Source organism: Eptesicus fuscus, chromosome 10 (assembly GCF_027574615.1).
Source record: "Eptesicus fuscus isolate TK198812 chromosome 10, DD_ASM_mEF_20220401, whole genome shotgun sequence".
Lineage (NCBI taxonomy): Eukaryota > Metazoa > Chordata > Mammalia > Chiroptera > Vespertilionidae > Eptesicus > Eptesicus fuscus.
In genome coordinates this window covers 89,169,640-89,197,239 of record NC_072482.1, presented here as the reverse complement: position 1 = coordinate 89,197,239, position 27,600 = coordinate 89,169,640, and the positions used below count along the sequence as shown (strand labels likewise).

The 27,600-nt window shown below is 48.0% G+C and overlaps 1 protein-coding gene across 2 annotated transcripts in view; it reads right to left on the bottom strand.

Moving 5' to 3' along the window:
- MTHFD1L (methylenetetrahydrofolate dehydrogenase (NADP+ dependent) 1 like) overlaps positions 1-27,600 on the bottom strand; it is a 164,305-nt gene that overhangs the window by 5,980 nt on the left and 130,725 nt on the right. For both annotated transcript variants that reach the window (XM_054721834.1, XM_054721835.1), the window contains one exon: positions 1,830-1,955. In XM_054721834.1, the coding sequence (XP_054577809.1) occupies positions 1,866-1,955 (90 nt within the window). In that variant the 3' untranslated portion in view covers positions 1,830-1,865. The remainder of the gene's footprint in view (positions 1-1,829; positions 1,956-27,600) is intronic.

Below are 27,600 nucleotides of genomic sequence, written 5' to 3'. Positions count from 1 at the left end.
CGCCTGGCGGAGGCCCCGTCTTTGCGACAGTCGGAAGGAAGGGTCAGAAAGGGCTGGAAGGAGGGGTCTGCAGGTCAAGCCCGCTCACCTGACGGCCTAAGACCATGGTCGGCAAACTGCGGCTCACGAGCCACATGCGGCTCTTTGGCCCCTTGAGTGTGGCTCTTCCACAAAATACCACGGCCTGGGCAAGTCTATTTTGAAGAAGTGGCGTTAGAAGCAGTTTAAGTTGAAAAAATTTGGCTCTCAAAAGAAATTTCAATCGTTGTCCTGTTGGTATTTGGCTCTGTGGACTAACGAGTTTGCCGACCACTGGCCTAGGACACGCTGGCACTGGGAGGGGTGCGGGGCTGAGGAACAGGAACGGTGTGAGTGGGGAGGATGAACTGAGGGTGTGTTGGGGGAAGGGACGCGCCTTGAGAATATGGTGAGGACACGTTTGATATATGGGATGAGGAAAAGCCGCTCTGAGCCTTTAAAACTCCTGATGGGGAGTTTTCCAGGGAGGAGGGGTGGGAGGGTGGTCATTTTTCTTCCTGATGGGAAGCGAGGAGAGAAGCCAGCAAACGACCAGCAGGACTGAGGGGCAGAGAAAGGCGCTCCAGCTGTGGCTGCCCACGTGGCTCCCAGTTAAGCTCCACCCCCTGGAACTGTGGCCAGCGAGCCATCACAGTGTCTAATTTCTGCTGCCCGATCCTGCCCGAGACCCAGGCCACTCTGAATGGCTGTCACATCTCCATGTGTCTTTCCAGTGGCAAGAGTGCGATCCCCTTGTTGAGCCGCAGTTGAGTATTACAGGTCGAATGATGTCCCCCAAAAGAGGTACTGAAGCCCTGACCCCCAGTACCTATGACAGAGGCCTTATCTGGAAACAGGGTCTTTGCAGATGTAATTAAAATGAGGTCAATAACCGGGGGCCCTAATTCAGCATGAGTGGTGCCTGATAGGAAGAGAAAGCCACGTGGAGACAGACATGCAGGGAGAAAGCTATGTGGCCGTGGAGGCAGAGACTGGGCAGAGGCCAGGAAGGACCCCATTGGTCTCTGTCACAGGGGGTCCATGGCCCAGCGTCAGAGGGTGCGTGGCCCAGCGTCAGAGGGTGCGTGGCCCAGCGTCAGAGGGTGCACGGCCTAGCCCAGTGGTCGGCAAACTCACTAGTCAACAGAGCCAAATATCAGCAGTACAACGATTGAAATTTCTTTTGAGAGCCAAATTTTTTAAACTTAAACTTCTTCTAATGCCACTTCTTCAAAATAGACTCGCCCAGGCCGTGGTATTTTGTGGAAGAGCCACGCTCCAGGTGCCAGAGAGCCGCAGTTTGCCGTCCACGTGCCTACCCGACACCTTGACCTGGACTTCTGGCCTCCATTACTAGGAGGGTTAAATGTCTGTTGCTTAAGCCACCCAGCTGTCATGCTCTGTTATGGCAGCCCTAGCCAATGAAGACACCAAGATTCTTCTATTACGTGATTGTTAACTCTGTAACCAAGAGATATGTGGCCCTTGAAAATGACAGCAGATATTAGTTTTAATTCTGGAAAAAGAATGGGTGTACAGAGTTCCATTGTTATGGAAAGAGCTGCCTTAACCAAATCCGTATTCCCAGAGGATATGATCTGACTTTCACCAAGGACCTAGGTCCCGACCACCTAACTGCCTAGCCACACCCCACAGCGACTCTCAAGTCCCGGGCTCTTATTAGGAAGGAATCCACAGTAACCAAGTCAGGAAGTTACTTAGACCATATTTGTCAGGAATATTAGAAAAACAAAACAAATTACACTAAAAAATATTTGGAAAATGAAAAAGTAGAAAGCAGAACAGCCTACCTGAATCGGGTCCCGTGAGAGTGGAGCCTTGTTCACTCAGAACAAGCCTTGAACTTGCTCTGTTTCCGTGTCGAGATCGATGTCGTAGAAGCAGGGCCGTGTGGGCAGCCCGGGCATGGTGCTCATCTGGAGGGAAAACACAAGCAGACGCGTCAGCAAACGCCGCCACGTGACCACTGTGGAGCTAACGGTGTGAACGAGCTGTACAACCCAGCTCTATCGGACTCAAGTCATATATCCACCCATCGTCTCTTTATATTGGCCGTCTGCTGTTTCAATCTTTAAGGAAATGAAACAGAAAAGGCAAATGTCAACATTTTGAAAGCTGAGACCATTTGCTCTCCCCCATGGCCCCATAGTAGACTGTGGCTCCCAAACAGTAATTTTTAAACCTTTATTTTTTCTGAATCAAATCTTAATGCTGAGCCCCAACAAAGATGAGCCCCTCTGGTTGAAGGGGACAGTGGGTGTGGGTGGAGGGGACAATGGCCTCCTCTTCCCCTCCAGTTACAGCGCCCAAGACCCGTTTTTGTAAAGCCTACAACTCCTGGAGCACAATGTACAGACTCCTGTTCTCCAGTAAGCCATCACTGTGCCTGTCTCAGCAACAAGAACGGGTGCTTACTGAGAACTTACTACGTGCCAGGCACTGCGCTGAGTTCCTTACTTATTTTATCTTCCCAACGACCCCATGAGAAGGTGCTTTCATTATGTCCGTGCTACATGGGAGGCAGCAGGGGTTTAGAGAGGTTGAATCACTTGCCTGAGGCCACCCAGGTGGTCAGAAGCGAAACTGGAAATCGGACTCCATCCTGTGATCTCAAATGGCTCCTTCAGTGACCACGCAGGGGCACTATGTGCTTTTCAGGGATAACGTAAGGACGTCTTCCCCCACGTTACTGATGAGCACAGTGGGTTTTAGGCACAAAGGCATGTGCTCAGGGACACAGCCCGTTAGTGGAAACGGGATTAACCCAGGCCATGCTCCTCACTGCTTTGCTGCACCGTGTCCAGATGAGAGTCCACAGGGCGCTCTTTGCCCACGTGTATCGGAAACCCTGGGTGTGCTGGGCAAGATCCCCAATTTCCTCTGGTGGTTCCCACACCAAACACTGGTCTGGATCTAGGTCAGTGGTCGCCAACCTTGCGGACCTCACGGGCCACCGGTTGGCGACTGCTGATCTAGATGGTGAGGCTCCTATCGACTTCCGTGTTTCCGCCTGTGCTTTCACATGCCCTTTCCACACAAAGGATGCTTGGAAAGCCATGCTGCGTCCCACTCATCCGAGGAGGGGCGCCTGGGATTCTGCTACCTGGTTCGTCTGAGGGCTGAGTGCTGTGTCAGGCAAATGCATGTCTGCCCGGCCAGAGCACGCTGGGAACGGAGGCTGCGCTACACCCAGCACTCCCTGCCCCAGGGTGTGTCTGCTCCCCCCACCGGGCACAGCGCTCAGCCAGACAGGAGCCAGATAAGGCCTCTCCGATAGAACCGTCTCACTCTCCACTTCCTCTCTGCAGTGACCCCGGATGTCTCGGTCCGCCACCCTCTTCTGCCTTGTGATCTGGCAGACTCTTGCTACAGAGACGGGGGTCTGTGGATCAGTAGCACCGGCGTCTCTGGGAGTTGCTGGAAATTCAAATCTCAGAGCCGCGCAGGCCTGCTGAACCAGACCCTGCCGTTTCGGCAAGTCCGCAGGTGACGTGTGCACGTTACAGCATGAGGAGCGCAGGCGCAGTCAACGGGGCCCGGATGCCGGGGGCGGAGGGGTCTGTGCACCTGGCAGGCCTCATTGACCACCTGGGCCGGGAGAGCGACGGGACGGGCATAAACCACGGGGACACACGGTGGCCAGCTCCTGCCTTGCTCACTGCACGGGACTGAACTTTAGATATATCATGGGCTAAAAAGGCTCCTGGCACCTGCCTGGCATATGGGTGCCATTTATAACACATCTTTGGGAAAATGTGCTTTGGGTTTCAAGCAATTACCTACACATAAGGTTTCAGTGCTCAACCAGCTTTTAGGTGGGAACTTCCTGTATTTTAGAACGGCAGGTATGTCGATGGCTATTTCTCCTCCGGAAGCTTGTGGTCCTGGCAGGGGTGACGCTCTTCTCTGGGTACTACAGTGAGGTCACAGGAAGAAACCGGGGCTCCCTGCGTTGGCACCGGGACACCAAACACAAGGGACACCGAGTGGGAACCGCTCATATTCTCTTCCTGGGCACAACCCACGTGCCAGGCACGCTAGGCGGTTTTCCTGTCTAACCGCATTCTGACGCGGGCGTTTTAAGATGCCCCTGGTAGTCCGTGCGGGCTATGGATTTGGAACCAGGAACCAGCATTTTATAGTTCAGGAGAGAGAAAGGAATGATCACACGCAGCCACAGTGACGCTGCCCCAGCCGGTAAACTAACTCGACAGGACGGTGCCCAGACTTTACGCTGCAGTTCCTGAGGCTGCAGTGCCAAGGCGGGTTAAGTCTCAATCTACGCGAGGTGAGAAAACCCAGGAAGCACACAAAGGAGTGCATTTGGGTTCCTCTGAACAAAGCTACAATGGACGCTTCTACTGTGGCTAATGATCACCCCGTCTGTGTGTTTACACACTATTTTTTTTGCAGACATGAAAATCAACTTTGAGCTCATTCAAGACCAAGACAGACAGAGGTGGGGCATAGCGCGTGGGGTTCCTGAAGCGGACCTACTGGCTGCAGTGAGTCTGAGGGTGCATCATCTGGTCATCCGGATTCTGCCACAGAACTGGGAGTTAAAAGTAGCCCAGATATTAAATGCCGGGAAGGTGAAATGTCTTTACTCTATTTTCAGTTTACAGGGAGAGATGAGCTTAATCAGAAGACTCCCATGTTCCTTTCCAAGGATCAATCATCACTTCCCAGAATCCACGATGACGTATTTGGGATACGCAACAACAGACAAGAGAGCATGCAGTCTGCAGAGCCGGGGGACTCCCTGACCCGTGGACGAGGAGCCATCTCCCACAGAGCCACTCTGAAAATACAACCTCTCCCGAGGAGCAGACACAATGTGGAATTATGTTAACAAGACCTAACACACTCGCTCCAATCGTCTCCCAGTGAAAAACTGGTACAAAGGATAGTAGCCCCCAGACAAGAGTCAGGACAGCAGGACAAGAAGGAAGGGTTCGGACAGCCCTTGGGAGTTGACCTCTGGCCCCGTGCCTGTGGTCAGTGGTGATCTATGTTGACTTTATTTGTGTGCCCTCCAAGGAGGCCTTCTGCTTAAAATAACGAGGGAGCCACTAAATTGCTCTTACTTGTCACACCGCATCAATGGATTCCTTTACAGAAGCTGAGAGACATGGGCTTGTGCCCTTCATGACCCTCACTTGAACTACAATGAATCTTCCAAATCCTTACTGATTTTGGGTTAGGCTTATTTTGGAGAAATGAGTTCTATGAATAGCTTTTATAAACACACATTAAAAGCAGTAAATGTCTAATCACTACGGTGTACACCTGAAACTAATATAATACTGAATGCCAACTGTAATTGAAAAATTAAAAAATATACTAAAGAGAAAATATTCATTAGAAGTGAAAGTAGAATATTCTTTGGCATGAGTAGAAAAATTGTTGAAAATTCTTTCATAGTGATAGAATCTTAACTGTACTTAACCACAATATCTGATGAAAGGGAAACATTGACCAACTGCCTCCTGCACAACCCCCCTAACTGGGGACTGAGCCCCCAACCTGGGCATGTGCCCTGACCAGGAATCGAATCGCGACCTCTTGGTTCATGGGTCAATGTTCAACCTCTGAGTCACAGTGGCTGACTTCCCCTTAAATCTACTTTTTCACCTGAAAAAACTTCATCTCTAGACGCTCCTTTTTTTTTCATTCCTTACTTTTACTTATCAATTTTCAAAATAATAATTCGGCACCCGGGCAACTGCAATAGACACCATTGGTGCTACGCTGAGCACTTGGTTTGCACTGTACCTCCTCATTTAATTCCTACACCCCACAAGCCCCGTGCTTTCCATCCCACCATCCCCAGTTTGCAGATTAGGAAAACTACACAGATGCCCCTGTAATTCAGAATTTCCTTTCGGTTTTCAGCCCGCCCCCCCCCCCCCCCCCCGCCCCGGCCCACAGCTCCTGCCCAGAGATACTATGCCACTGCAGGAGGAAAACATAACGAGACGGAGGGAAGTTGTATCCATTATTTTAACGTTCCCTTTAGGCTTCTCTTGGGTCAGTGGCAAAAGGAGTGGTCTGGGGCAGCAGTTGCCAACCGGTGGGCCGCAAGGTCCGAAAGGTTGGTGACCGCTGGTCTGGGGGAACCTGGGGGAGGCGGGGAGGGGTGAGAGCTGCCTCAACTAACGTTCCCCAGACCAGACCCTGGGCTGCCAAGGCTTGATGAGGAAACTGAATTCGGGACGGCCTCACGACCACCTGTCATCCAACAGAACCATTTTAAATACATCGCCCTGCAACTTTTCTTAAAGGTGGCTCAGGTCAGACAACAGGTGAGTGATCAGGACCGAACATAGGCCCGGTTTTAAGAAAGTTCAGTAAGTTGTGCCTTGCTGTAATTTTCTTCATGTTTCTTGTACTCAGGGCTTACTGAGCTTCTTGAATGTGTGGACTCATAATTTCTGTCAAATGAGGAAAAATTTTGGCCATTACTTCTTAAAATATTTTCAGTCCTTTCCTTTCTCTTCTGTGGGGCTCGATGTATTTTTTCACCCCTTGAAATTGTCCCCAAACTCACTGAGGCTCTCCCACTTCTCTCTGCCCTTTTCTGTTTCATTTAGGATGGTTTCTATTATTATGTCTCCAAGTTCACCTCTTCTGCAGCAGCTAATGTGCCATTAACCAGAGTATTTTTTTTTTATCTTGGACACTCTGGTGTTCATCTCTAGAATTTTAATTTGCCTTTTTTTTTCATCTTTATCTCTATTAAACATTTTGAATCTTTCTCAAACATATGGACTACAATCATAACTGTTTTAATGTCCCTGTCTACTAATTCTATCATTTGTGTCATTTAAGGGTTAATTTTGATTGTGTTTTCTGATTATTGGTTGTATTTTCCTACTTGTTTGCATGACTGGTAATTTTGGACCTGCTATCAACTTGTTGGGTACTGGGCATCTTTGCACTGTTAAAAGTATTTTTATACATTGTTCTGGGACACTGTTTAGTTACTTGGAAACAACTTGATTTTTGGGGGTTTTGCCTTTATTTAAATTTATTTTTTAAAATACATTTTTATTGATTTCAGAGAGGAAGGGAGAGGGAGAGATAAAAACATCAATGATAAGAGAGAATCATTGATCAGCTGCCTCCTGCACGCCCCCTACTGAAAATCGAGCCCACCATTCTGGCATGTGCCCTTGACCGGAATCGAACCTGGGACCCTTCAGTTCGCATGCCGACGCTCTATCCACTGAGCCAAACCGGCTAGGGCGGGTTTTGCCTTTAAAGCTTTGTTGGGTAGGACCAGAGCTGTGTTTAGTCCAGGATTCGTTTTGTCCTTACTACTAAGGTAAGACTCTTCTCAGTATTCTAACCAGTGCCCCTGACGTTGAGGTTTTTCACGCTAGTGTTGGAAGCAGGCACCTCTTCTTGGCCCCGTGTGGGAACCATGCACTGTTCCCCTAATTCTTATGGACGATCCTTTCCCGGGCTCCTGGTCATCTCCTCACACGCGTGCACTGACCAGTACTCACTTGAATACTTGATTTCCAGGGATCAGTGTCCTTTGCTGCTAGATGTCCAATGTCTTGAGTGATTTTTTTTCTATTATTTTGTCCAGTTTTTCAGTTGTTTCAAATAAAAGGGTAAATCTGGTTACTGTTATTCCACCTTCAGTAGAATGTAATTATAAGCTGTAATTTACTTGTTATATATCATTGGGTCAGATACTGTTGCTTTAGAGATATGAATATGAATTTATAGGCTGATGGAGGTTTTAAAGGTTATTATTTAAAAAAAGGTTATTAGTATGCCACTCATTCTACCTAAAAAATAAGGTTATTAGAGCCCAGCTGGTGTGGCTCAGTGGTTGAGCACTGACCTATGAACCAGGAGATCCCAGTCAAGGCACATGCCCGGGTTGTGGGCTTGACCCCTAGTTGGGGGCATGCAGGAGGCAGCCAGTCAATGATTCTCTCTCATCATTGATATTTCTATCTTTCTCTCCCTTCTTCTCTAAAATCAATAAAAATATATTAAAGAAAGAATAAGTTTATTGGAAACACTGTGTTATTACATATAATGACAGAATTTGATTTTGAGATAAGGAGTCCAAGAATAAAATTTTGTTAATACACAATACAATGAGCTAAAATCTAAACACTTTCTGAAACCGAGAGCCAAGATTCCATTCACTGATTATAAAAACATGTGAATAGAGGATTTTTTTAAAAATAAAAAGACTTGCAATTTTAAAAAGGGGACATGAGAAACACTGTACTTAAGTACAGTGTTTCTCATGTCCCCTTTTTAAAATTATAAGTTTACAAAAGAATCATAGGAGTAAGGTAGCACACATTTTGTGGTTAAATTCATAAAATGAAAAATAATAGTAAAAAACAGGATTCTTTAGTGACTGCTCAGTTATCTACTTTTCCCGATCAAAACAAGTCAGTTTTCTCTGAACTTTTCTTTTCTTGGCAAGTCAGCTCCTTACTTCACTGCTTTGCTACTGACACAAGCAGCAAGAACCATCTGAAGTTCAGCGTGCCTCCCTCGGCTGCCCTCTCAGTGACCTTGGTGAGTGAGAGCTTCCCATGATGGCACATTCTCAAAGAAGTCCGTGGCTCAGGCATCTGACAAGCGTCTGAGTAATTCTCTAGCATGTTGCAGTAGACTGATACCATCAGCCCATTAGCTATTTTCCCACAGAACCCAAGCCAGTAAAGCCTGAATTTTTCATATACTTATATATAAACACAAAGAATCAATACAGATGCACTTCACGGCAGCCAGCAATGCCAGCGGCATCACCTGTCTTCCAGCTTGGTATGGTGCCCTATTTGGACTAAAATCTCACTTTTACTTCCCCATTCTTCTATCCCCACCTCCCCACAACCATTGTACCTATTGCAATGGTATTTTTTATAAGCCAGAAGTACTTGCATGAAAATGTAATTCAAGCACAGACGTGGCAACATGTATTCCATGTGCCGTTAGAGTGGAGGCAAAGGACTTAGAACAGGGCTTCAAATTCCCCAGAAAAATGGGTTGGCCGGGGGCTTCCCCAGCAGCTGCTTCCCCTCCCTGCAGTCCAGGGGGTTTCCATGGAGGAAGGAGGACGGCTGGCTATTTGCTGAAGGGAACAGCATCCTTGGTCCATTTCATCTCATCCCCACCAGTACTGGGGACACTGGGAAAGTAAAAACTGTTCCCAATGGGCAGATGTTAGGGGGCCCTGAGAATTTTATATGCTTATCACCTGAACATAAAATTGCACGGACCTCTCTCTTCTTCTGAACCGAAGGTTAGAAAACGATAGCCCACATGCCAAATTGGGCCAGCCACCCATTTTTGTAAATAAAGATTTATTGGAACACAGCAAAAAATACTCACTCGTACGCAAACTGTCCATGGCACTTCTGCGCTGTGGCGGCAGAGTTGAGGACAGAGACCACGTGGTCTGCATAGCCTACAATATTTACCACCTGCCCCTTTACAGAAAATGTCTGCTGACCTCTGTTCTAAAAGACAATGCTCCAGACTAAAGGGTTTAATGCAAATCAAGAAAGATGAACTTGAGAAGAATGTGGGCATTCTACATCTTTCCCTAAAGACACTGGTTTTATAACTGGGGAAGTGCGGATGACAACCGAAAGAGAGGCTGGTGATGGCGTGAGACGTCGGATTATTGTTCAACAATACACGGATTTTACAGAAGTGAGAGGTCCTGGCATTCACCTGGGATATTGCTGCATTCTCAGTTTTAAAGATATCTGAATAGAAGTGGCAGTTGATTTACATAGGCTCTACTTTACAGATCTCAACTTACAGTGTTCAGATTTGCGGAATATAATTCATAGATTCTAATCCACAAAACCCAATGTGTAGAGTCTCGATTTTCTCTGGTTGGGAAGCCACCTGAGATCTTAGAGAGGTGACATCTTGCGCCAAAGGGCACAACCTGCGGTTCCACTTGGGCCAGAGGTGAGAAGTCTATTTGTGTGTCGTCTGAAGGCTGAAAAATGACACTTCTTCTCACTAAGAGTCCACACGGCACAGGCCCTCCCTCTGTGCCGACGTCCAGGAGGTAGTGTTTCCTCTGGACCGAGACGGAAAACACAGGTTCCGCGGCATGCGGCGTGCACCAGGGGGGCTCGCCGAGGCTCTACGATCTGAGAACGCTGACAAGGCAGTTGGGGTGACCTCGCACCTTCTGTGTCCTCTTAGATGTGGCCCCTTTGTCGTGTGGGATTGTGTGGCAAGGGGCTCCAAAGGCCCCAGTTGGCTCTGAGATGAGAGGGGCACAGAGGACTTACCAGGGAAGTGACCCCTAGATAGGAAGTCAAGTAGAACAAGACCCGCGGCCAGGGCACGTGGTGCTGCAGAAACACTGAGGCCCGTGGGAGAAGGAAAGCTGCTACAGCAAAGCAGGCTAGCTCACAACGGGAGGGGGCACTTCCCTAAGATGAGGAAACCAAAGTTCTACACCCAGGAGAGCGGACTCCCAAAGGAAAACTTGATAATGGGGGTCTGGGCCCAGGGTGCGGAGTCGTAAAGGGGGAAGCACAGAGGAAGCCACAATCTACTCCATGGAGTCTGAGTTTAGCATGTGCCACGAACAGCCAGCATCCAAAAGGCCTCTGGCCCATGGAGCCAGCAAGGGAGCAGCTTTCATGTTCCTGACCATGAGCATGTAGTTAGTTATCTACCTGCACAACCTGGAGGGCCAGGGGGCGCCCGTTAATTAAAAAGCACACCTAATTAAAATTGTGTGGTCTCCATGGACCTGGGTTTGGGCCCTCTGGAATGAAGCCAGCTCTGAAAAGTCATGAGGCAGAAGTGGATGAACTTAAACAAGCCGTCGGTACTCACCACCTCCCATCCCCCTCGCCACCGGACCCGCCTCCCCCCCGCCTCCCAGTCTGAATTCCTCATCTTTCACCAAGACAGTCTCAAATTATGATTGATGTAAGGACTGCAATAAAACCATACCATAGTTTCAGTCCTTTCCAAAAATTTAATGAGATCAGGCACACTGGCACCAGTCCACAGGAAAGGAATCAAAGCTGGATACCATGATCAATGCTTCAAAGAAACTCGCTGAGTTCAAAAGCACCAAGACGTGGACTCGTATGGATGCTCTTCTTGCGACACCGACGACCCCTTACACCGATGCATCCCTGCCGACAGCGCCACTCGGGGAGAAGGCAGGGTAACGGTCTGAAGGACGTAAGCACGTTGCCAAGTGTTCAGCTTTTCTATCCTGTCAAGTTTCACTGTCTTCGGTTGTACGTAAACGATTTTTTTGGTAAACGATTTTTAAGTTAAAAACATTTATGCAATTCATATCAAGCTAAGACATTTCTTTTAAGTTCTGGAAAAAATAATTGGGCTGTCTACTCAGAATACCGAGAGTCCCCTGGGAATGCTGGATGAGAACACTGAAAGAAGGAAGGTCAGAGAGTGGGCTGAAAAGCAGATGGATGTTGTAACCGAACCCTCGGTTCCCGAGAACCTGACCCGCGGCAACTACTGGGGGCCGCGAGGAAATGCCGCAGGAGCCGAAAGACCTGGGAGCGTGATTAACCATGTCCAAGAACAAAAAGTGGAAAGTGACACCGGAAAATCCTGAGGTGTCTCCATCTCCATCGCCGATAAGATCTCGTCTCAAGTTCCCCTTAATGGGTCACCGGGCAGAAGGCATCGGTGCCCCGAGGAATCTCCACGTGGCCTTTCTGCTTCAGTGCGGTCGGCGGGCACGCCTCTGCTGCCCCAGCCTGGAGGGTAGGCATGAACCTTCCGTGGCCATCTCCTGTTTCATCACAACAGGGCTGCTACCAGACCTGCGTTCTAGCTGTTCTTTTGATTTGTTTACCCAGAAGTCTGCTCTGTTGCCAATGGAGCAAATCAGAATCGTGCTATCTGTTTAGCTTTAGTCAACTCTTTTCATGTGGCCCTGCCTGAGAATAAACGTGTTATTCAAATGCCACTTTCAAGTCCTCTCGGATCTCCCTTGGAGCCTCACTGAAAGTCACAAATGCAAAACCAAGAATAACCATCCACTGTTTACAGGCACAGAAGTCCACGTGCAACGCCCGGACACCGCGGAGCTCGTGTGGCTGGGGTCTAGGCGACATCAGCAGAAAGGACAGGGATCAGCGGTGATGCCAAGCTGGCCAACTGCCACTGTGTTCATTTCCGGGGAAGAACTGACCGCGTGGTGGGCGTGGGTGACTGGGTTTGAGAGAGTTCACTCCAGGGATGCATGGAGACATAGGCTTATATATGTAGTTACCTCGCAGTATTTAGGTTTAACACACTCTTATTCTTAGCATCATCAGGCAGTAAGCCAGTACCTGTTAGTTATGAACCTTACAACAATTGTGGTTAAAAATGATGAAGTAATTTTCAACTTGCTAAACTAATATAATTTGATTTTTTAACACTAAAATAGGCTGTAAAGACCTATATACAACTGCTGTAATGAGCTGAATATGAAAAGAATAAGATGAGTAACTGTAGGGATTTTGTGGAACAAGATAAGAAACCTTAAATTGGAGAGGTCACAGGTTTGGGGTTGGGGGTGGGAGAGACTTCAAACCGAAGAAGAAGGCACTCCTAACTGTTGACTCTTGGGAAGGGCCAGCCATAGACTGAGAACCAGCTCACTTCCCATGTTTCTTTTGAAGTCAAAACAATATTTTAAAAGCCCAATGCTATCAACCACTGTGAGCACAGAGCCCTCTTTTTGAAGTAGGAAACTAATTCCCATGGGACAGAATCTGTTCACCGTGAAAATGCCTAACGAGAAAGAGCTCCTATAAATGGAATGTTATGCTTTTCAATGACTTTATATTTCACACATGCCAACGTCTACCTTAATTAAACAAAGAGCAGTGCTTGCCTCCGGGAGACACCTGCCTTCGCCCCCCTACTGACCAGGCACCGTCTAAGTGCTGCCTTGGTCTGCTCGGAGCGGCAGAGGCCACTCCACATGGTGCAGAGCGGCCTGCCCTTGCCTCCCGGCAAGACGGGCAAGACGGGTCCAAGCTGGCTGGACCCGGTGATGGGTCAGGACTGGGACAGGAGGCAAGAGGGCCGGCGGGGGATTCCTGAACACTGACATGCAGATGCGGGGCGAGAGGGATTCCTCTTCTTCTGGGATAGTGAGTTTTTGAAGCTGGTGAAATCGGGGGGCATCACTCTGAGGGAGGCAGGGCTGAGAATTGGGGAGCAAAAGCCAGAATCCTGAACTCAGCTGGGGCTAAAGCCAGACAGCAAAACCCTTTTTGTTACCTGGGTCAATTCTTCTCCTCTTTTTGTGTAAGTCTGAGTTTCTCTTAATTGCAACCAAAAGAGAGCTCTGACAAACACAGAGAGCCAGGCCTCGCTGGCGGAATGACTGTGCGGCTCCGCCCAGGGCCTCAGCCTGTCCATGGTCATTCATTTGTCTGCAAAGCTCTTCCGTTTGCTAACGCGTTAGACTTGAGTGGCATTCGGAGAGCCCTAAATTAAACCACACCCAAGGCACAAAACTGTAAAGAAACGGGCGGGAGGTCATGACCACCATCTGTGTTGGCCTCGACAAGGTTCCCTTTCTTTCCATTTTTTGTTTTAGATTCTATATATAAGTGAAATCACTTGCTAGTTGCCTTTTTTCATCCAACTTAGTTCACTTAGCATGATATTCTCAACGTCCATCCATGTTGCAAATGGCAGGATTGCACCCTTTTTAAGGCCAAATAGTATTCCACTGTGTGTGTGTGTGTGTGCGCGCGCATAATGCCACATCTTTACTATGAAGTATACACATCTATTGAATTATAAATGCTTCATACCTTGAACATATATAATGTAATAAGCCAATGTCACCTCCATAAAAAAGGAATGTTAACACATTTTTCAAAATTAGCAAACATTTGCTACCTTAAAAACTTATAAGCTATGACTTGGTTTAATATTTTAAGTTGTTTGTTTTCTTTCTTTAACAGTGGTGAGTATTAGATCAATCTTCACTAAATTGGAAAAAAACAACTATTTCCAAAATGTTAAAAACATTTTAACACTTCAAAAAAATTTATCAGGAATTTAAGAGCTGGCATAGAGAGATTTTTTTTTTTATATTAGATTTATGATATACAAAGTGAATTTCTTTGGAAGTAAATTCTATAAGTGAAGTCAGAGTTTTTTAAGAGATAACTCCTCAAACGATTTTTGCCAAATTTTAACCTTATTTTCATTCTTTGATTTTTCAAGACTTTCAAACAGTGTATTTTAAAGACAAACAATTTAATTATGTATTTTGAGAAACTCTCAATCTGTGAGTTCATCCAGGAGTGGCCTGGTCCCAGTGGAAAGATTCATGACAAAGATACACTGACTATCTTTTCATATTCTAAGTAGCATGTGCCGAAAACGAACACTCCCAGAAATGCTCTCTTAACTTCCTGCAGCAACTATAATACCACACTGTGCTTTATTCAAATCACGGCCCTCTTAAAGAATTGGAACACATTTCAGATCTTTGGTTTTAAAGGTGTACTTCACACACCTCATTAACTTCCCACTTGAGGCCAGGTAGTCTAACTTCCCCGTCCCCTTTTCCACGTTTGGATGTTTAATTATTCTATTCACCTAACTGTCTACATCTATTTGCATAAGTTTGCAGCAGTATCAGATGGAAGGCTTCATGGATGTGTCAATATTATTTTTGGCTAGCTGATTGGAAAGGAAACGTGCTATGCTAAATGCACAACATTTGAACAGGGAAATCAGCAAACTGCCCTTCCATCTGCATAAGACATGTTTGTTGGTAAAGTATAAAAGGAAAAAGAAAGATGGGCGTTTAACTAGATTACTCATCTTACAAACTATTCAGCCTCTCTCCTATGCTGTGCGGCGCAACACCAATTAATCATGTTGGAAAAATGAAAGAACAAAGACTGTTTAGATGACAAATGAGGCAGTAAATGAAGCCGAGATAGGAGTCAAGATTCAAGGGGGAACTATTTTGATTCTTTTAAAATATGTATCTTGAGACTGTACAACTGTACAAATGACTGCAACTTACTTTAAAATCTACGTTCCACATTAAGTTGGACTTTGCACATATTTCATGATACCCCAAGACAACTTAGAATGGAAAACTGTCTAACAGCCGCCCGAGAAGTAGCAAACACATGTAAATGCATCCATAGAGAGGCCAGAGCGGGCACCAGAAAAGGTTGCCTTTTTAGGTATCGAAGTTAACTCCTGAGACCAAAGCCAAATTCTATGTGTTGAGCTAAATGGATGATCTTACAGAACGATGTACTGCTTTCTAGTATTCTCCTATCCAAGTTTAAGGGCACCTAAGGTTGAAATCCATAACTAAATAAATGTGCAGCAACCTCATTTTACAGTCATCAAGTTCCATTTTATCCTTTATCAGAGCTTCAGGCAAATAATTAACTTGTTTTGAGTTTGACTTATTTTCATTTCCAACATCCAAGCACGCTGCCCAATCTTGATCCCAACACACACTCCTAATATACTCCTTGTCTTTATCTCTTTCCTGGCCCCAGAATATAAGGACCTTGAGGGCAAAGACTCTGCCCCATTTATCTCTTTAATAATCAAGGCCGACTGAACATGAATGGGAGACTCACAGGCTGCTTAGAGATCCCTTCAGGTGGAGGCCTCGCTGTAGTCAACTCAACCTTTCAGGGTGCAAGGATCAGGCTCCTTGTGAAATAAGTCTCATTAAGCAAACTCACAAAAGGCATGCTTTATAATCTAAACATCGTTTTATTCATTTATGGGCAATGTATGACTCTGGAGTTTTGAGGCGGTACAGAATGATGGGACAAAGATTAGAAACAGGAAAATGTGCAGCCACGCCACGTCATGGGGGCCTCTGCTTTTGCGTTTATATATTGGGAATGGTGAGTGAGATGGTCGCTAGCATGGAGCTTTGGAGAAATACTGGGTCTCGGTCTCTCTCTCTCTCTCTCTCTCTCTCTCTCTCTCTCTCTCTCAGTGTTACTAACCACTTGAGGTGCTAATGACTCCAGGATCTTCCATTTATAGCACAGTCTCTTTATCGAGCCCCACTGTCTACTGGACACCTTCACTTGAACTTAAAACACATACTTCATCCAACACGTCCAAAGCTGAATTCATTACTGTGCACGGAACAGTTAACAGAGCAGGGCTGAGGACGCCGTCCTGGGACCTGCTTGCAAGGTTGGTGCCTGGAACCTGGATTTTGGGAGGGTTCCCATCCTTCTCATACGAGTGGCTAGCAACATGGTTTACACGGAACACCCGCTTTCCTTCGGGGGTCTGGGGTTTGGTAGGTGCCAGGCAGAGGGTGCCCACCCGGCCAGCCCATTAGATGTTCCCTAAGGAGCTGGGAGAGAACATCTCACACGTGTCGTCACAACTTGGTGCCTGAGGAATTACGAATGCGGCCCAGGAGACTCCCCTGGGAGAGGACTCTTGCAAGCTTGTGTCTGGCTTCCCTGGACTTTTCTTTGCTAATTTCGCTCTGTGTCCTTGTGCTATAGTAAGTCATAGCCCTGAGTGTGTGAGTTCCTGAACCTGGGGGTGGTCTTGGGCCTTGCCCTGCTGGCCAGGGTCGCAGCACGCGGTCATCCATTACAGGACCCGAGCAATGCTCTCATGCCCTCCTGCTGTCCTGTCCCACCTCACCTGGCTAACTTGTCCTCGCCCATCACACCTGGCCTTCAGCAACCCCATGCCCAGCTGACCTCCCCAACAGTGCGTCCTCCATGCGGCCTGCTCCCCTGGGGACTCAGCACCCGCTGTCCCTGTCTCTCAGAGGGAGAGCGCTCCTTCAGGTTTCTGTTTACAGCTGTCCCCAGTATCCACGAGGGGCTGGTTCCAAGACGACTGCTCTGGTCCCTGAGTTGGCCCTCTGTACCCACATGTTCCACATCTGTGGCCTCAGAGGGCTGACCACACGTAACTGGAGCCTGAACAACTCGAGGGGGAGGCACAGGCCTCTGCTGCTGTTTTGTTTGTTTGCTGTTCCTCATGGCCGAGTGCACAGCACTCCTCCATAAATATTGAACGAGTGAATCAAAAGCAAGGCATCTGTGTGGTCCCACAGGGATGCATTCGTTGAGCTGGAATGACCTAGTGACTCATCCCTGTTCGCCCGAGTCTCAGAAGTCTATCTGAGGGAACAGGCCTAGCCACTTCCCGGGAGCACTCTCCCCTGGCCTCGCGGTGACGACAGATAAGCCTTATTCTCCAGGCCCCCTTTCCCTGAAGCCCACCTGGTCCCACACCTCCTGCTGCCCACAGCCCACCAAAGCGACGCTTCTGACTCTGTACTACGGAAATACTGAGTTGTTTTCAGAAAATATTCTCACAAATGCAAGGCTGTTTATCTTAGAGATGTCCGCTGGGTGACCTTGGCCTGCTTTGCCCTTCACTTAAATCCCAATGTCCTTCTCCAAGTCTCTACTGTTCCCTCCCTCCATGACGTGAAGAATTGGAGCTTGGAACCAAGCAAAGCCAAGTCCATTGGAAGCATAGACTTCCTTGTAAATAAAACTGATGACTCCTCGGTGTATTACGTAAGATACTGGGCCGGAGCCCTCCGGTACTGTCTCATGGCCGATCTGGACAAGCCCAGGGGGCAGAGAGCACAGCCAACCCCCAGGAGGAGCGCTTTAAACGCAGTGGCAGGTCCGCTTGAGATAATGCCCTGGGAAACGCCAATCCCCACGTAGTCTGACTAGCAAGAATACTTACCATCGCTGATCGTCTTCAGGAATAAAGATTCTCTAACCAAGTGGTAAGAGATGAGCCCGATTACTTTGGGAGGTTAACTGTTAGCTCTGACAGCATTTTGATCTCTGGGAGTTGTCATTCCTCATAAAAAAGAACAGCATGCTCACGTTTTATGTTCTGATTTTACAAAAATACCAACCAACGTCTAGTAGAACTACAGATGCTTGGAGCTGAGAGGACAGCATCCCACCCAGGAGGGGAGGGACCTGCCTGTGGCGGAGGCAGGACATGGAGCCCAGACGTCTTGGTTCCCTGTTCAGTGTCTCAGGACTGCACCACTCACCCTGCACGGAGATGCTGGCTCACATTTGATTAAAGAAAAAAAAAAAAAAAGAAGAAGAAGAAGTTCCTTTAGAAGCTTTGTGAAATGGGAAATACTGGTGAGGTGCCACCAAGTAAGTCAGAACAGTGGTCCAACCTCCAAATGCCCCTCCATAACTCCTTGGCCAGGCCACGCCTTCTTATGGGGGCAAATTACACAGACCCCCCATAGACCATCACTTTCAGGACCCATCTCTATCATAACTTCCATGACACAGGGTTAAATGCACCTCTGTGGGCTGACTGCCGTCTATCATACCGAAAAACTAGCAAATGTGTCATGGAATGCATGATTCTTGCTGGCTGTCAGCCTGTAGGTCACCCTTAAAAGCAAGCAAACAAAACACACATTTCTGCACAGCATTCGACAAGCTTTCTGTAAGATCAGAAACGTGGCCCCCGCCCCCAGGACAAAGGCCCAAGCGGATGTGACAGACCCTGGCAATCAGTGCTCCCACACTTCCTGCTCTCCTCCAACCCAACGAGGCCCTGACCCCCCGAGGGTCAAGCTGCACTAGACACACGTCCTTCTGGTCTCTCTCCGGGAAGCTATTTATAGCTCATGGCAACATCACTGTGGAAATCAGCCTCAGCTCCTACTAGGTACGGAAATGAACAAGAAAAGCAGGGAAAACCACACCCTCAATAAGTAAGATATGGGTTGTCCCTGAATGACAATGGACACAAGGATTCCGGGTGCTGCTTTCCTCAAAGGTAAGACATTCCGGAGTGTTTTAGCTGAGGAAGATAACTGAGGAAGATAAGGCAGGAATACCATCCCCGCTATGGAACTGGCCATGCATCTCAGGAGTCATGTGGTTGTTTTTCCCTTGTAAAGTCTAGATCCCTCAGGTCTTGGAGGATGCTGGGGTGGTATTATTATTTCATCTTGCCCCCTACTCTACTGGATGTCTGTTCCACAGGTGGAAGTTTCCAGCAAAGAACTTGAGGTGGCTTGCCTATATAAAATTGAAGAATCCGATCGATAGAAATCGGGATCATGGAAAATACATGCTGAGTAAAAGGCAAGATCCAGTAGGAAGGGTGGTGTGTGGTTGAAGCATCCTACGGTGATCACAGCTGAGCTGTGTATTTGTGTGCCGCGTGCGGGGCCTGGTGTTTGGCCCTCAGAGGCAAACAGGAGGAGGCCCCGCCCTCCCAGGCCTGACCACTACCTGGAGAAACACGCACACAGGCCTCCTCACGAGGAGCTGTAGACGCCACCCCAGGGGAATGCAAGGCGCCTGTTAGCAGCACATGGGCAGCTGGACACTGAGCCAGAGGGCACGACGGCAGAGTCTTCAGAGAACCCTCCCGAGCCAGCATTTCCCAAGCAGGCCTTTGATGAAAGGTCAGGGGGCCGACGGTTCAAGGCTGTCCTATCTGGCGAGGGCATGAAGTGAGTCTATTCACCATGCTGACTGTGTTCCCATGCCTAGCAGAGCAATCATTTGGCGGGTGGGGCTGACAATACGTTTGTGACATCAAGGAACCAAATCAAGTCTCTCACCTAAAGAGATGAGCAACCCATACCAGGGAGAGAGAGAGAGAGAGAGAGAGAGAGAGAGAGCGCGAGCCCGAGAGCATAAAAGAATCCCGGGCCTGCTTCAAGTTCATTAACGGGGACAGAAACTCCAAGATCCTCACCATAAGAAGACATTATTTTGGCTTAGGAGATACCCAAGCCACAGAAAAACCTCAACATGTCACAACGAAAATTCTTGCCTTTTGAGCAACATAGCGTTCTGCTAACCAACCAAAAAATTAGAACGTTTATTCTACGCTCTAAAATTCTGAAGGCCTTACAGAATTAATGGTCACCAGAAAAGAAGCTTCTACTCCCATATGGCTATTCGTTTTAGCGTAGATAATCTGGTAACTCTTTCTAAATGGATTGCTACCAGAATCAAGGGTCACTTCTGGTTACACAGGGATGTGAAAATAAGACCATAGAATCAGCGCACAGATGGCAGAATATTTCTGGTTCTGCCCCTTACTATAGCTCTACGATGAAGGCAAGTTACTTAACTTCTCTGTGCCTTGGCTGCCCCGAGTATAAAACAGGAGTGGTGACCTTACCTACCTGGAGGGGGCGTAGTGAGCATGGAATGAGTTAGTACACACAAATGGCTCCGAATACCACCTGGCATGTAGCAAGCGCCCAGCAAGTATTAGCTCTGCCTACGGTTTTAATTTATTATCGCTATAATTTACGTAAATATCATGTCTACTTGCTTTCTATGCATTTTAACATTGTTGACATTATGTTCTATGCATCTCATTTACTTTCCCACCAAACAAACCAATTATTTCTCCAAGTCACCAAACATTATCAACATAACATCACTGTGAATATTTAGAGATAAGCATTGTGGTTGTGAAACTATCCAGATATTATCTTTCCCTCTCTGTTCAATGAATCCTTTTCTGGATTACACATTATATTACAGCAGAAAGGAATGGGTTACTCTGGGGGCGAGAAAGATGTCACCTCACGTGCTCCATAGAGACGATACAGACAAAAAGAAAGAAAATGACAATAGAAGATCCCTGACAATGGTCTGACCTACAGTAGGCAGAGCTTTTGTTTTTAAAACAATAACACACAGAGTGCAGTGTCAGCAGGGGGCGAGATGTCAGGTAAGATGCAGGGCGACCTGCGCACTTGGACCGAACGGGACTCTCCATCACTGTCCCCGGCGTGAGCCTGTGATCACAGAGACGTGCCAGAGGAGGATTTACGGGCACATGTTCTTTCGTGCCGCAGAGACTCCCATCACGCTTCCCACGAGTCATTAACTGTTTACTCTCCAAATAGAAGAAGAATCCGTCTGAAGTCCTAATTCGTCAACGTAGTGTTATTCTTCCTAAAACCTTCTGTTCTCTTTCCAGTGATGTGGTTGCAACAATCATTTATTTTTTTCCATCCGAAATACTCCCTACTCCCCAGACAGATATACGGTTCCAATTTCTGCCCCGAATGAAAACGAAAAGCACTTCAAAGACGCCGGCTGGATGACCTGGCGGAATCCCATTGTTCGGTGGCGTCTCTCCCTCTCCCCATGCCGAAGCTTTCCATCTCCAAAAAGGAGCACATTCCATTCTTTATGACAAATTTATCAAATTTAAAATAACCCCCAGCTGTCAAAATGGCTTCAAGTCAGTTACGGTTATGAAAAAACAATGAAGACCTCCCGGCTACCTCGGCAGTGATTTTTACCCCCGTGCCAAGTATTCCTGAATGGCGCAATGGATTATTAACTGCATTCTGGGTAAATCTGGGCGGGAACGCCAACATCATGGACCTGGGAGCTAGGCTGACCACCCTCGACAAGGAGAACCAGTCTTTGCAGACGAGCCCTTGTTACAAGTACTTTTGGGCCAAAGCTAAAACTGTCTCTTACTATGAGCAGTAGTTGGGATTCACACTTCCAAAGGAGAACGCTTCACATATCATTGTGATTTTATAGCTTTGATGACAAGATAATTCTTTGCCGCTGGGGAGTAGCCTCAACCATGCCATAAAAGAAGGCAGAGCAGCCCCGGCCGGGTGGCTCAGCTGGCTGGAGTGTCATCCCTAAACCATAAAGTTGCTGGTCCGATTTCCGGTCAGGACGCATAGAGGAGGCAAGCAATGGATGTTTCTCTTTCCCCCTCTCTCTAAAAATCAGTAAAAACATATCCTTGGGTGAAGATTAAAATAAAAAAAAAGGGCGGAGCAAAGATAATGGAAACGGAGGTTACTGATCCTAATGGACTTATAATTGTGATAGAGCAGCAAATAAGCTGAAAACAAAGGATTCTAATGGATCGAAAATACGTGTGCGAGCCAGACAAGGAACACATCGTGCCTCGAACAGAGAAGAGATTGCGTCCTTTATTCGTGTAATGTAGTTTGAAACAGCTTTAAAAGCCTTTGGCCGGTAGCAAACAGCCTATTTGGAAACCAACCAGACGCATGGACACATGGAACAGACTGACAGAAGGCCTGGCCCCTGCCCGGGGGAGGCCTGCATTGATGGGCGATACCAGACAAGGCAACACGGTGAAGGAACAGGGCACCCAAAGGAAGAGCAACAAACGGTAGCGGGTGGAGCTGGCAGCGCGAACACGGAGGTGTGCCCGAGTGTGAAAGGGAGCGACTGGAGGCGAGCAGGTGTCAGGGGGCGCCATCTCCCCAAGGCCAGTCCTGGGGATTTGCGGAGGTTGGAGCTTAGGTCTGTACTGAGAGAAGGAACGCAGGTAAATGTGGGAACTGGACGATGAATTCTGGAAGGTGCACGAAGCACGGCAGGTAACTTCCATGGGCCCTACACTCTGTCGAGTTGATTCTCGGGGTTGGGGTGAACCTCAGACAGGAGACTGGTGTCCATGATAGATGCAGCTACTTGTTCCTAGCCCTAGCTCTCCTCCTTAGCGAACAGGATGCCTTTATTACAAATGGCCTGGGGCACATACTGCATACTGTATGGGCACCTGGATTCTCATTATGGCCCTTCCAGGGACTTTACAAATAGACATCTCCATTGGATCATTTAATCCAACACAGATTACACCCTCACAGTACTTGTAACAACTTTACACCCGTTCCCTGATTTAATTACTCCTGGCTATCCTCACGGGCATAAAATGTTTTGAATTTTCAAGGACACCCAGGAGAAACTAAGGGACACCAATTCTTCAAAAGCAGTATATCACAGATATTTCACAGAGATGTCACACGTTATTTATTTAACATTTACTCTGCCGTCCACAGGTGCATAATTTAATGAACACACATACACACTTCAAACAACAGCCATGAGTTCTAGGTACCATCAATTATATATACCTCCTTTACAAATTACAGCCCCAGTTTTAAAGCGTTACATTTTCCTGATACATTTAGCTTCTCTTTCTATTCATCCATCCCTACCACCCCTTCAAACTGACCCTGAGGGCCTCTGGGCCATTTAGTTCGGAAAACTGGTCTATATTCATTTTATTTTCCTTGTGTAGATTGCTTAGCTGCTGCTCACTGTATGCCTCTTAGGAAAACCGGGACATCGAAGTATAATCAATTCAATGAGAAGGCACAGAAGACAGAGAAACTCCATGAGTGCCTGACAACTTCATGGGTGTCCTTCAGAAGTTCTCCACTGGGGTGTAGCTGGATGGTCAAGTTTATTCTGAATCTGAACCAAAACCAGGACATGGAAGAGGAACGGGCCAATGTTTCAGCAACCCCCGGAGAAAACGAAAGACCAATATCCGGACTGTAGGGCTGGACACTTAGACATTACAAACACTCTTTTCTCTCCTAGAAAGAAAGAGAGAGCCCACACGGGGGGATTAACAGCAGTGGGTTAAAAGCTTAACTCAATAACAGAAATGTCTGGTAACACGATCACTCAGCACACGTCCCAGCTGAAGCCGATTTCATCTAACGTGATCTTACGTTTATGCTAAAAATAAATGAGCATCAAAGGAGGGGAGAGACGATCCTCTAAATGCAAGGATGGCCCGCGATAACCCCGGCGAACATCACTGTCATGAGTCACAAGCTTCCTGTCTCCCCCATCTGATAAATGGTTTCTGGAAACGGAGAATGCTGCTGGTCACCCGCCTTTCCCCGCAGCACGCCACCCTGAGAAGCCGGCAGCGACTTCTGTCCGACTGAACAGACGCACGTGTGGCTTCCCCTGGGCACCGGGAAGGAACTCCTGCTCACAGAGCCACTGGGCCACCCGGTGCGGGACGGCAGGCTAAGCGGAAGCGATGGAGGCCTGGGCCAGGAAACGGCCTGTTTGGGAGAAAGCAGGAAATTCTGATGGGAGATAAGATAGAGAGGCAAAGGGACTCACGCTGGATGCGGAAGAGGAAACCAGCGAGCTCCCCAGGAATGGAGTGAAAGGACACGGGGTACCAAGAGAGCGAGGCCGGACAGAGAGGGCGGCTGGCGGGCAGGGTGGGAGGCACACGGGAGAGACTTTTTATAATAAGCGGAGAGGATCCTCGTTTGGTGGGGAGAGGGGGGGGGGGAAGGTAGGAAAGTGGGGAGTGAGGGCGGGAGCAAGGAGGCAGGGGTGACTGCAGGAAATCTGTCCCATGCCAGGTGTCGGAGCGACATTCTGGGCGCACAGAGCCCCTGTGACCGTACATGCTGCTGGGCGCTGTGCTCCTCGGCTGCTGGTCCCTCGTTTACAGCTCGGGGAGTAAATGTTCAATCTTTCCCCCTATGGAACTGGCCATGCGTCTCAGGAGTCATGCATTGGACTTGACCTACAAGGCCTGAGTTCCTTCACCTTCATGCCTGACCCAGTGGAGCGGGTGTGCAGCCTCCACCTGAGCGGGGCCACACGCAGGAGGAAACACCCCACGGAGCCTGCAGAAAGCCGACATTCAGTACATACTTTCCCGGCGGAGGAGCTGAACTGAAACGTGATGAAGAACAAAACGGCAGGGCCTGCCGGGAGGGGCCGCAGCTTCCTCTTTCACACCCCCCTCCCGCCCCCCATGACTCCCCACCCAGCATTAGTTGGCGATGACATCACTGATTTCCCAGATACGCTCCAGCAGCTTCCTGCTTTCCCGAGCCGGGCCCCGCGGTGCGTCAGTGGGGCACCGGGTGGAGATGTGAGCTGTGACCGGGTCAGGTCACACAGAGTGGGAACCAAGGCCACAGCGGTGTCCGTTTGTTAAAGAAACCACCGGTCTTACCACTGGACTTTCCCTCCCCTTTTCCTGCACAGAATTCCACACCCGGATGGGTCCAGCCTGCACCTGCCCCTTGTCTGCACAGGCAGTGCCCTCGATTGCATCCTCTGCCCCAGAAAGCGCACAGGGACCCGAGTGCAGGGTGCAGGGAGCGGGCGGGCAAACGGCCCTTGGAGGACCATGGGCGGACCTGGAGCTCTGACCCGAGCATCCTAGTTCCCCAGCCAACACAAAAGCACTAACCGTCTATTTTCCAACAGTTTCAAGGAGCCACCTTGACCCCAGAACTGCTCTGTCTGGCAGTGACCACCACATCACGCCCTAAGACATCATCATCCCTTCTGGGTGACCGGCCAGACCGCGTAACTCCGAGATGCTGGCCCAGGTCCTTGTCCTAAAGGGCCCTCATGCCCTAATTTCATGCCCCGTGTTTGTCAATGAAGACTTCCTATCGCAGACGACTTCACGTCCCAAAGAAGACCTCTTGGTTCTCCAGGAGCCGCTCTCACCGTCTCAAGGTGACGTCCAAGGAAAGCAGGTCAAGATGCCAGCACTGATGTCGAAAGGATGTCCGCTAGGGATGCCCACGTGGTCAGACACCCTCCATGCCGGCTGCTCTGACAATGCATCCTCTCCACCCCAAGACGGCAGGCAAGAAGGGCCCCAGGACAAGTCAGCATGGGAAAAACTCTCTTGCATTTCCTTAGCTGACTCTGGGGCTAGCAAACGTTAGATGGAACTAAACCACATACACTGTAGAGTACATTTCTTAAAAAAAAAAAAAAAAGGAGTGTAGCCCTAGCCAGTTTGACTCAGTGAATAGAGCATTGGCCTGTGGAGCAAACGGTCAAGGGCACGTAACTTGGTTGCAGGCTCCTCCCCGGCCCGGGCCCTGGTCAGGGTTCATGCAGGAGGCAACCAATCAATGTGTTTCTCTCACATCGATGTTTCTCTCTGTCTTTCCCTCTCTCTTCTACTCTCTCTAAAAATCAATGGAAAAACATCCTTAGGTGAGGATTAACAACAACAAAAATAGAGTGCATTTCTCACAGGAACATTCTAGCTCTTTTGTCCTTTCTTTGGTGTCCCAACTTTTCAGGCGCTAAAACAAACACCTTGAGACCCACTGTACACAGCTGAGTCTCTTGGAACCCAGTGACCCAGTTAAACATTCTTTCCAGGTTCTTTTAGATCATCATTATCCTACTTACTGTATCTTCATGTTATAAAAGTGACATCAATGCAGTGATTTAAACAGAAAAGTACAGAGAAAAAGAAAAGCTATTCACAATATCCTGGCCAGAGGTTAAGATCTTGGTGTCTGTCTTTCTGGTCTTTCCCATATGGCATGTAATTTACTTCTCAACAACATCATTTCATATACTTTGCTTACAGGATAATATTTTTTTGTCATGAAATTTGTGCCAAGTAATTAAACAGCCCTTATAAATTATAGAAACTTGAAGACAATATCAAAACAATGGGACCACAAGACAAAGACCACCTACTGAATTTATTATTATTATTATTTTTGGCACGAGATGGTTTTGGAGTTTTTGTAAACTATTAGGTTTATTGGACACTATAAACCGTAAGCTTTGAAAGACTTTTGGAAACATAATGGGATAATCTGTAGAATACAGAGGTGGAAAATCATAAAAATAATTTGCTCCTTTCTCCCCACAAAGGTCTGCACTGGCCAAACGATTTCTTAGAAGGAGATGTGCTAAGTGGAGATGGGCTGGTCAAGAATCCTGTACTATTTTGCAGCTTTCAGCAATGCGCTGGAAAGCATATATAAGTATGTCACTGAAGAGAAGCAAGAATGCAGAGAGGCGTACTGGGAGCAAAGACAGACCTTTCAGGGAGGAAGACTACCTGCAGGAAGGTGGAAAACACCCCCAAAGCACTCAGCGTGGGTCTCAGAGTTGCATTAGCTGAGGAATCCACGACTGGGCGCTTCTGCACAAACAGCAGCGGAGTCAGTGTTCCAGGGAAGTGTCTACCCAGTTAATGGTATTTATTATCACTATCATCTTATTGTGCTGATCAATGGCAACGAAAGGCGTCACTAACTAGAACATGGCGAATTAACTACATGGTAGAAAAGTCTGGCCTATAAGTCAAGATGGAGGGTAAAAAGAAATATTTAAAAAGCTAAATCCGGGGAAAAACCTGAACGCTTCAGCATTTCACCACAGGATCTCCCCAAATCAGCACGATGTCTGTTGTTTGAGGGGGGACTTGCATGCGTTGTGATTCTCCACTTCTGGACCTACTAGGCAGCCGAGCGGTGTGCCTCCCCGAGGACACAGAGAAGGGAGTTCTCCCTTGGTTATAAAGCCCAGAGCACTGGTGTGGGTTCAGTTACTGGAGTCCGTCCTAAGGCCCGTGAGGGAAGGAGTGGATCTTGTTTACCTGGTGCATGCTGTAGGTGAACGAATGAATGAATGAATGATGAACACTGCATGAAAACTGAGCAGCTTTCTGATTTTGAGGGCTCAGTGTGGGCTTTCCTCCTGGAGCAGATACATGAACATGTATTTCAGAGACACTCACAGGAACACATGCTGAGTGAGTAGGAGTCAGAGTGATTCATGAGGCGGGGACTTCCCCACCCGCGGGAGCTGGTCTGCGGGGTCCCCACGCCCCTTTCCTCCTGTCATCTGGGCAGGAAATCACTGCACCGTGTCTCGCATCCGCTGAGGAATGTTAGAAGCATTTTAGCAGGGCCCAGCGTGGGTCAAGTAAAAGTAAATGCCA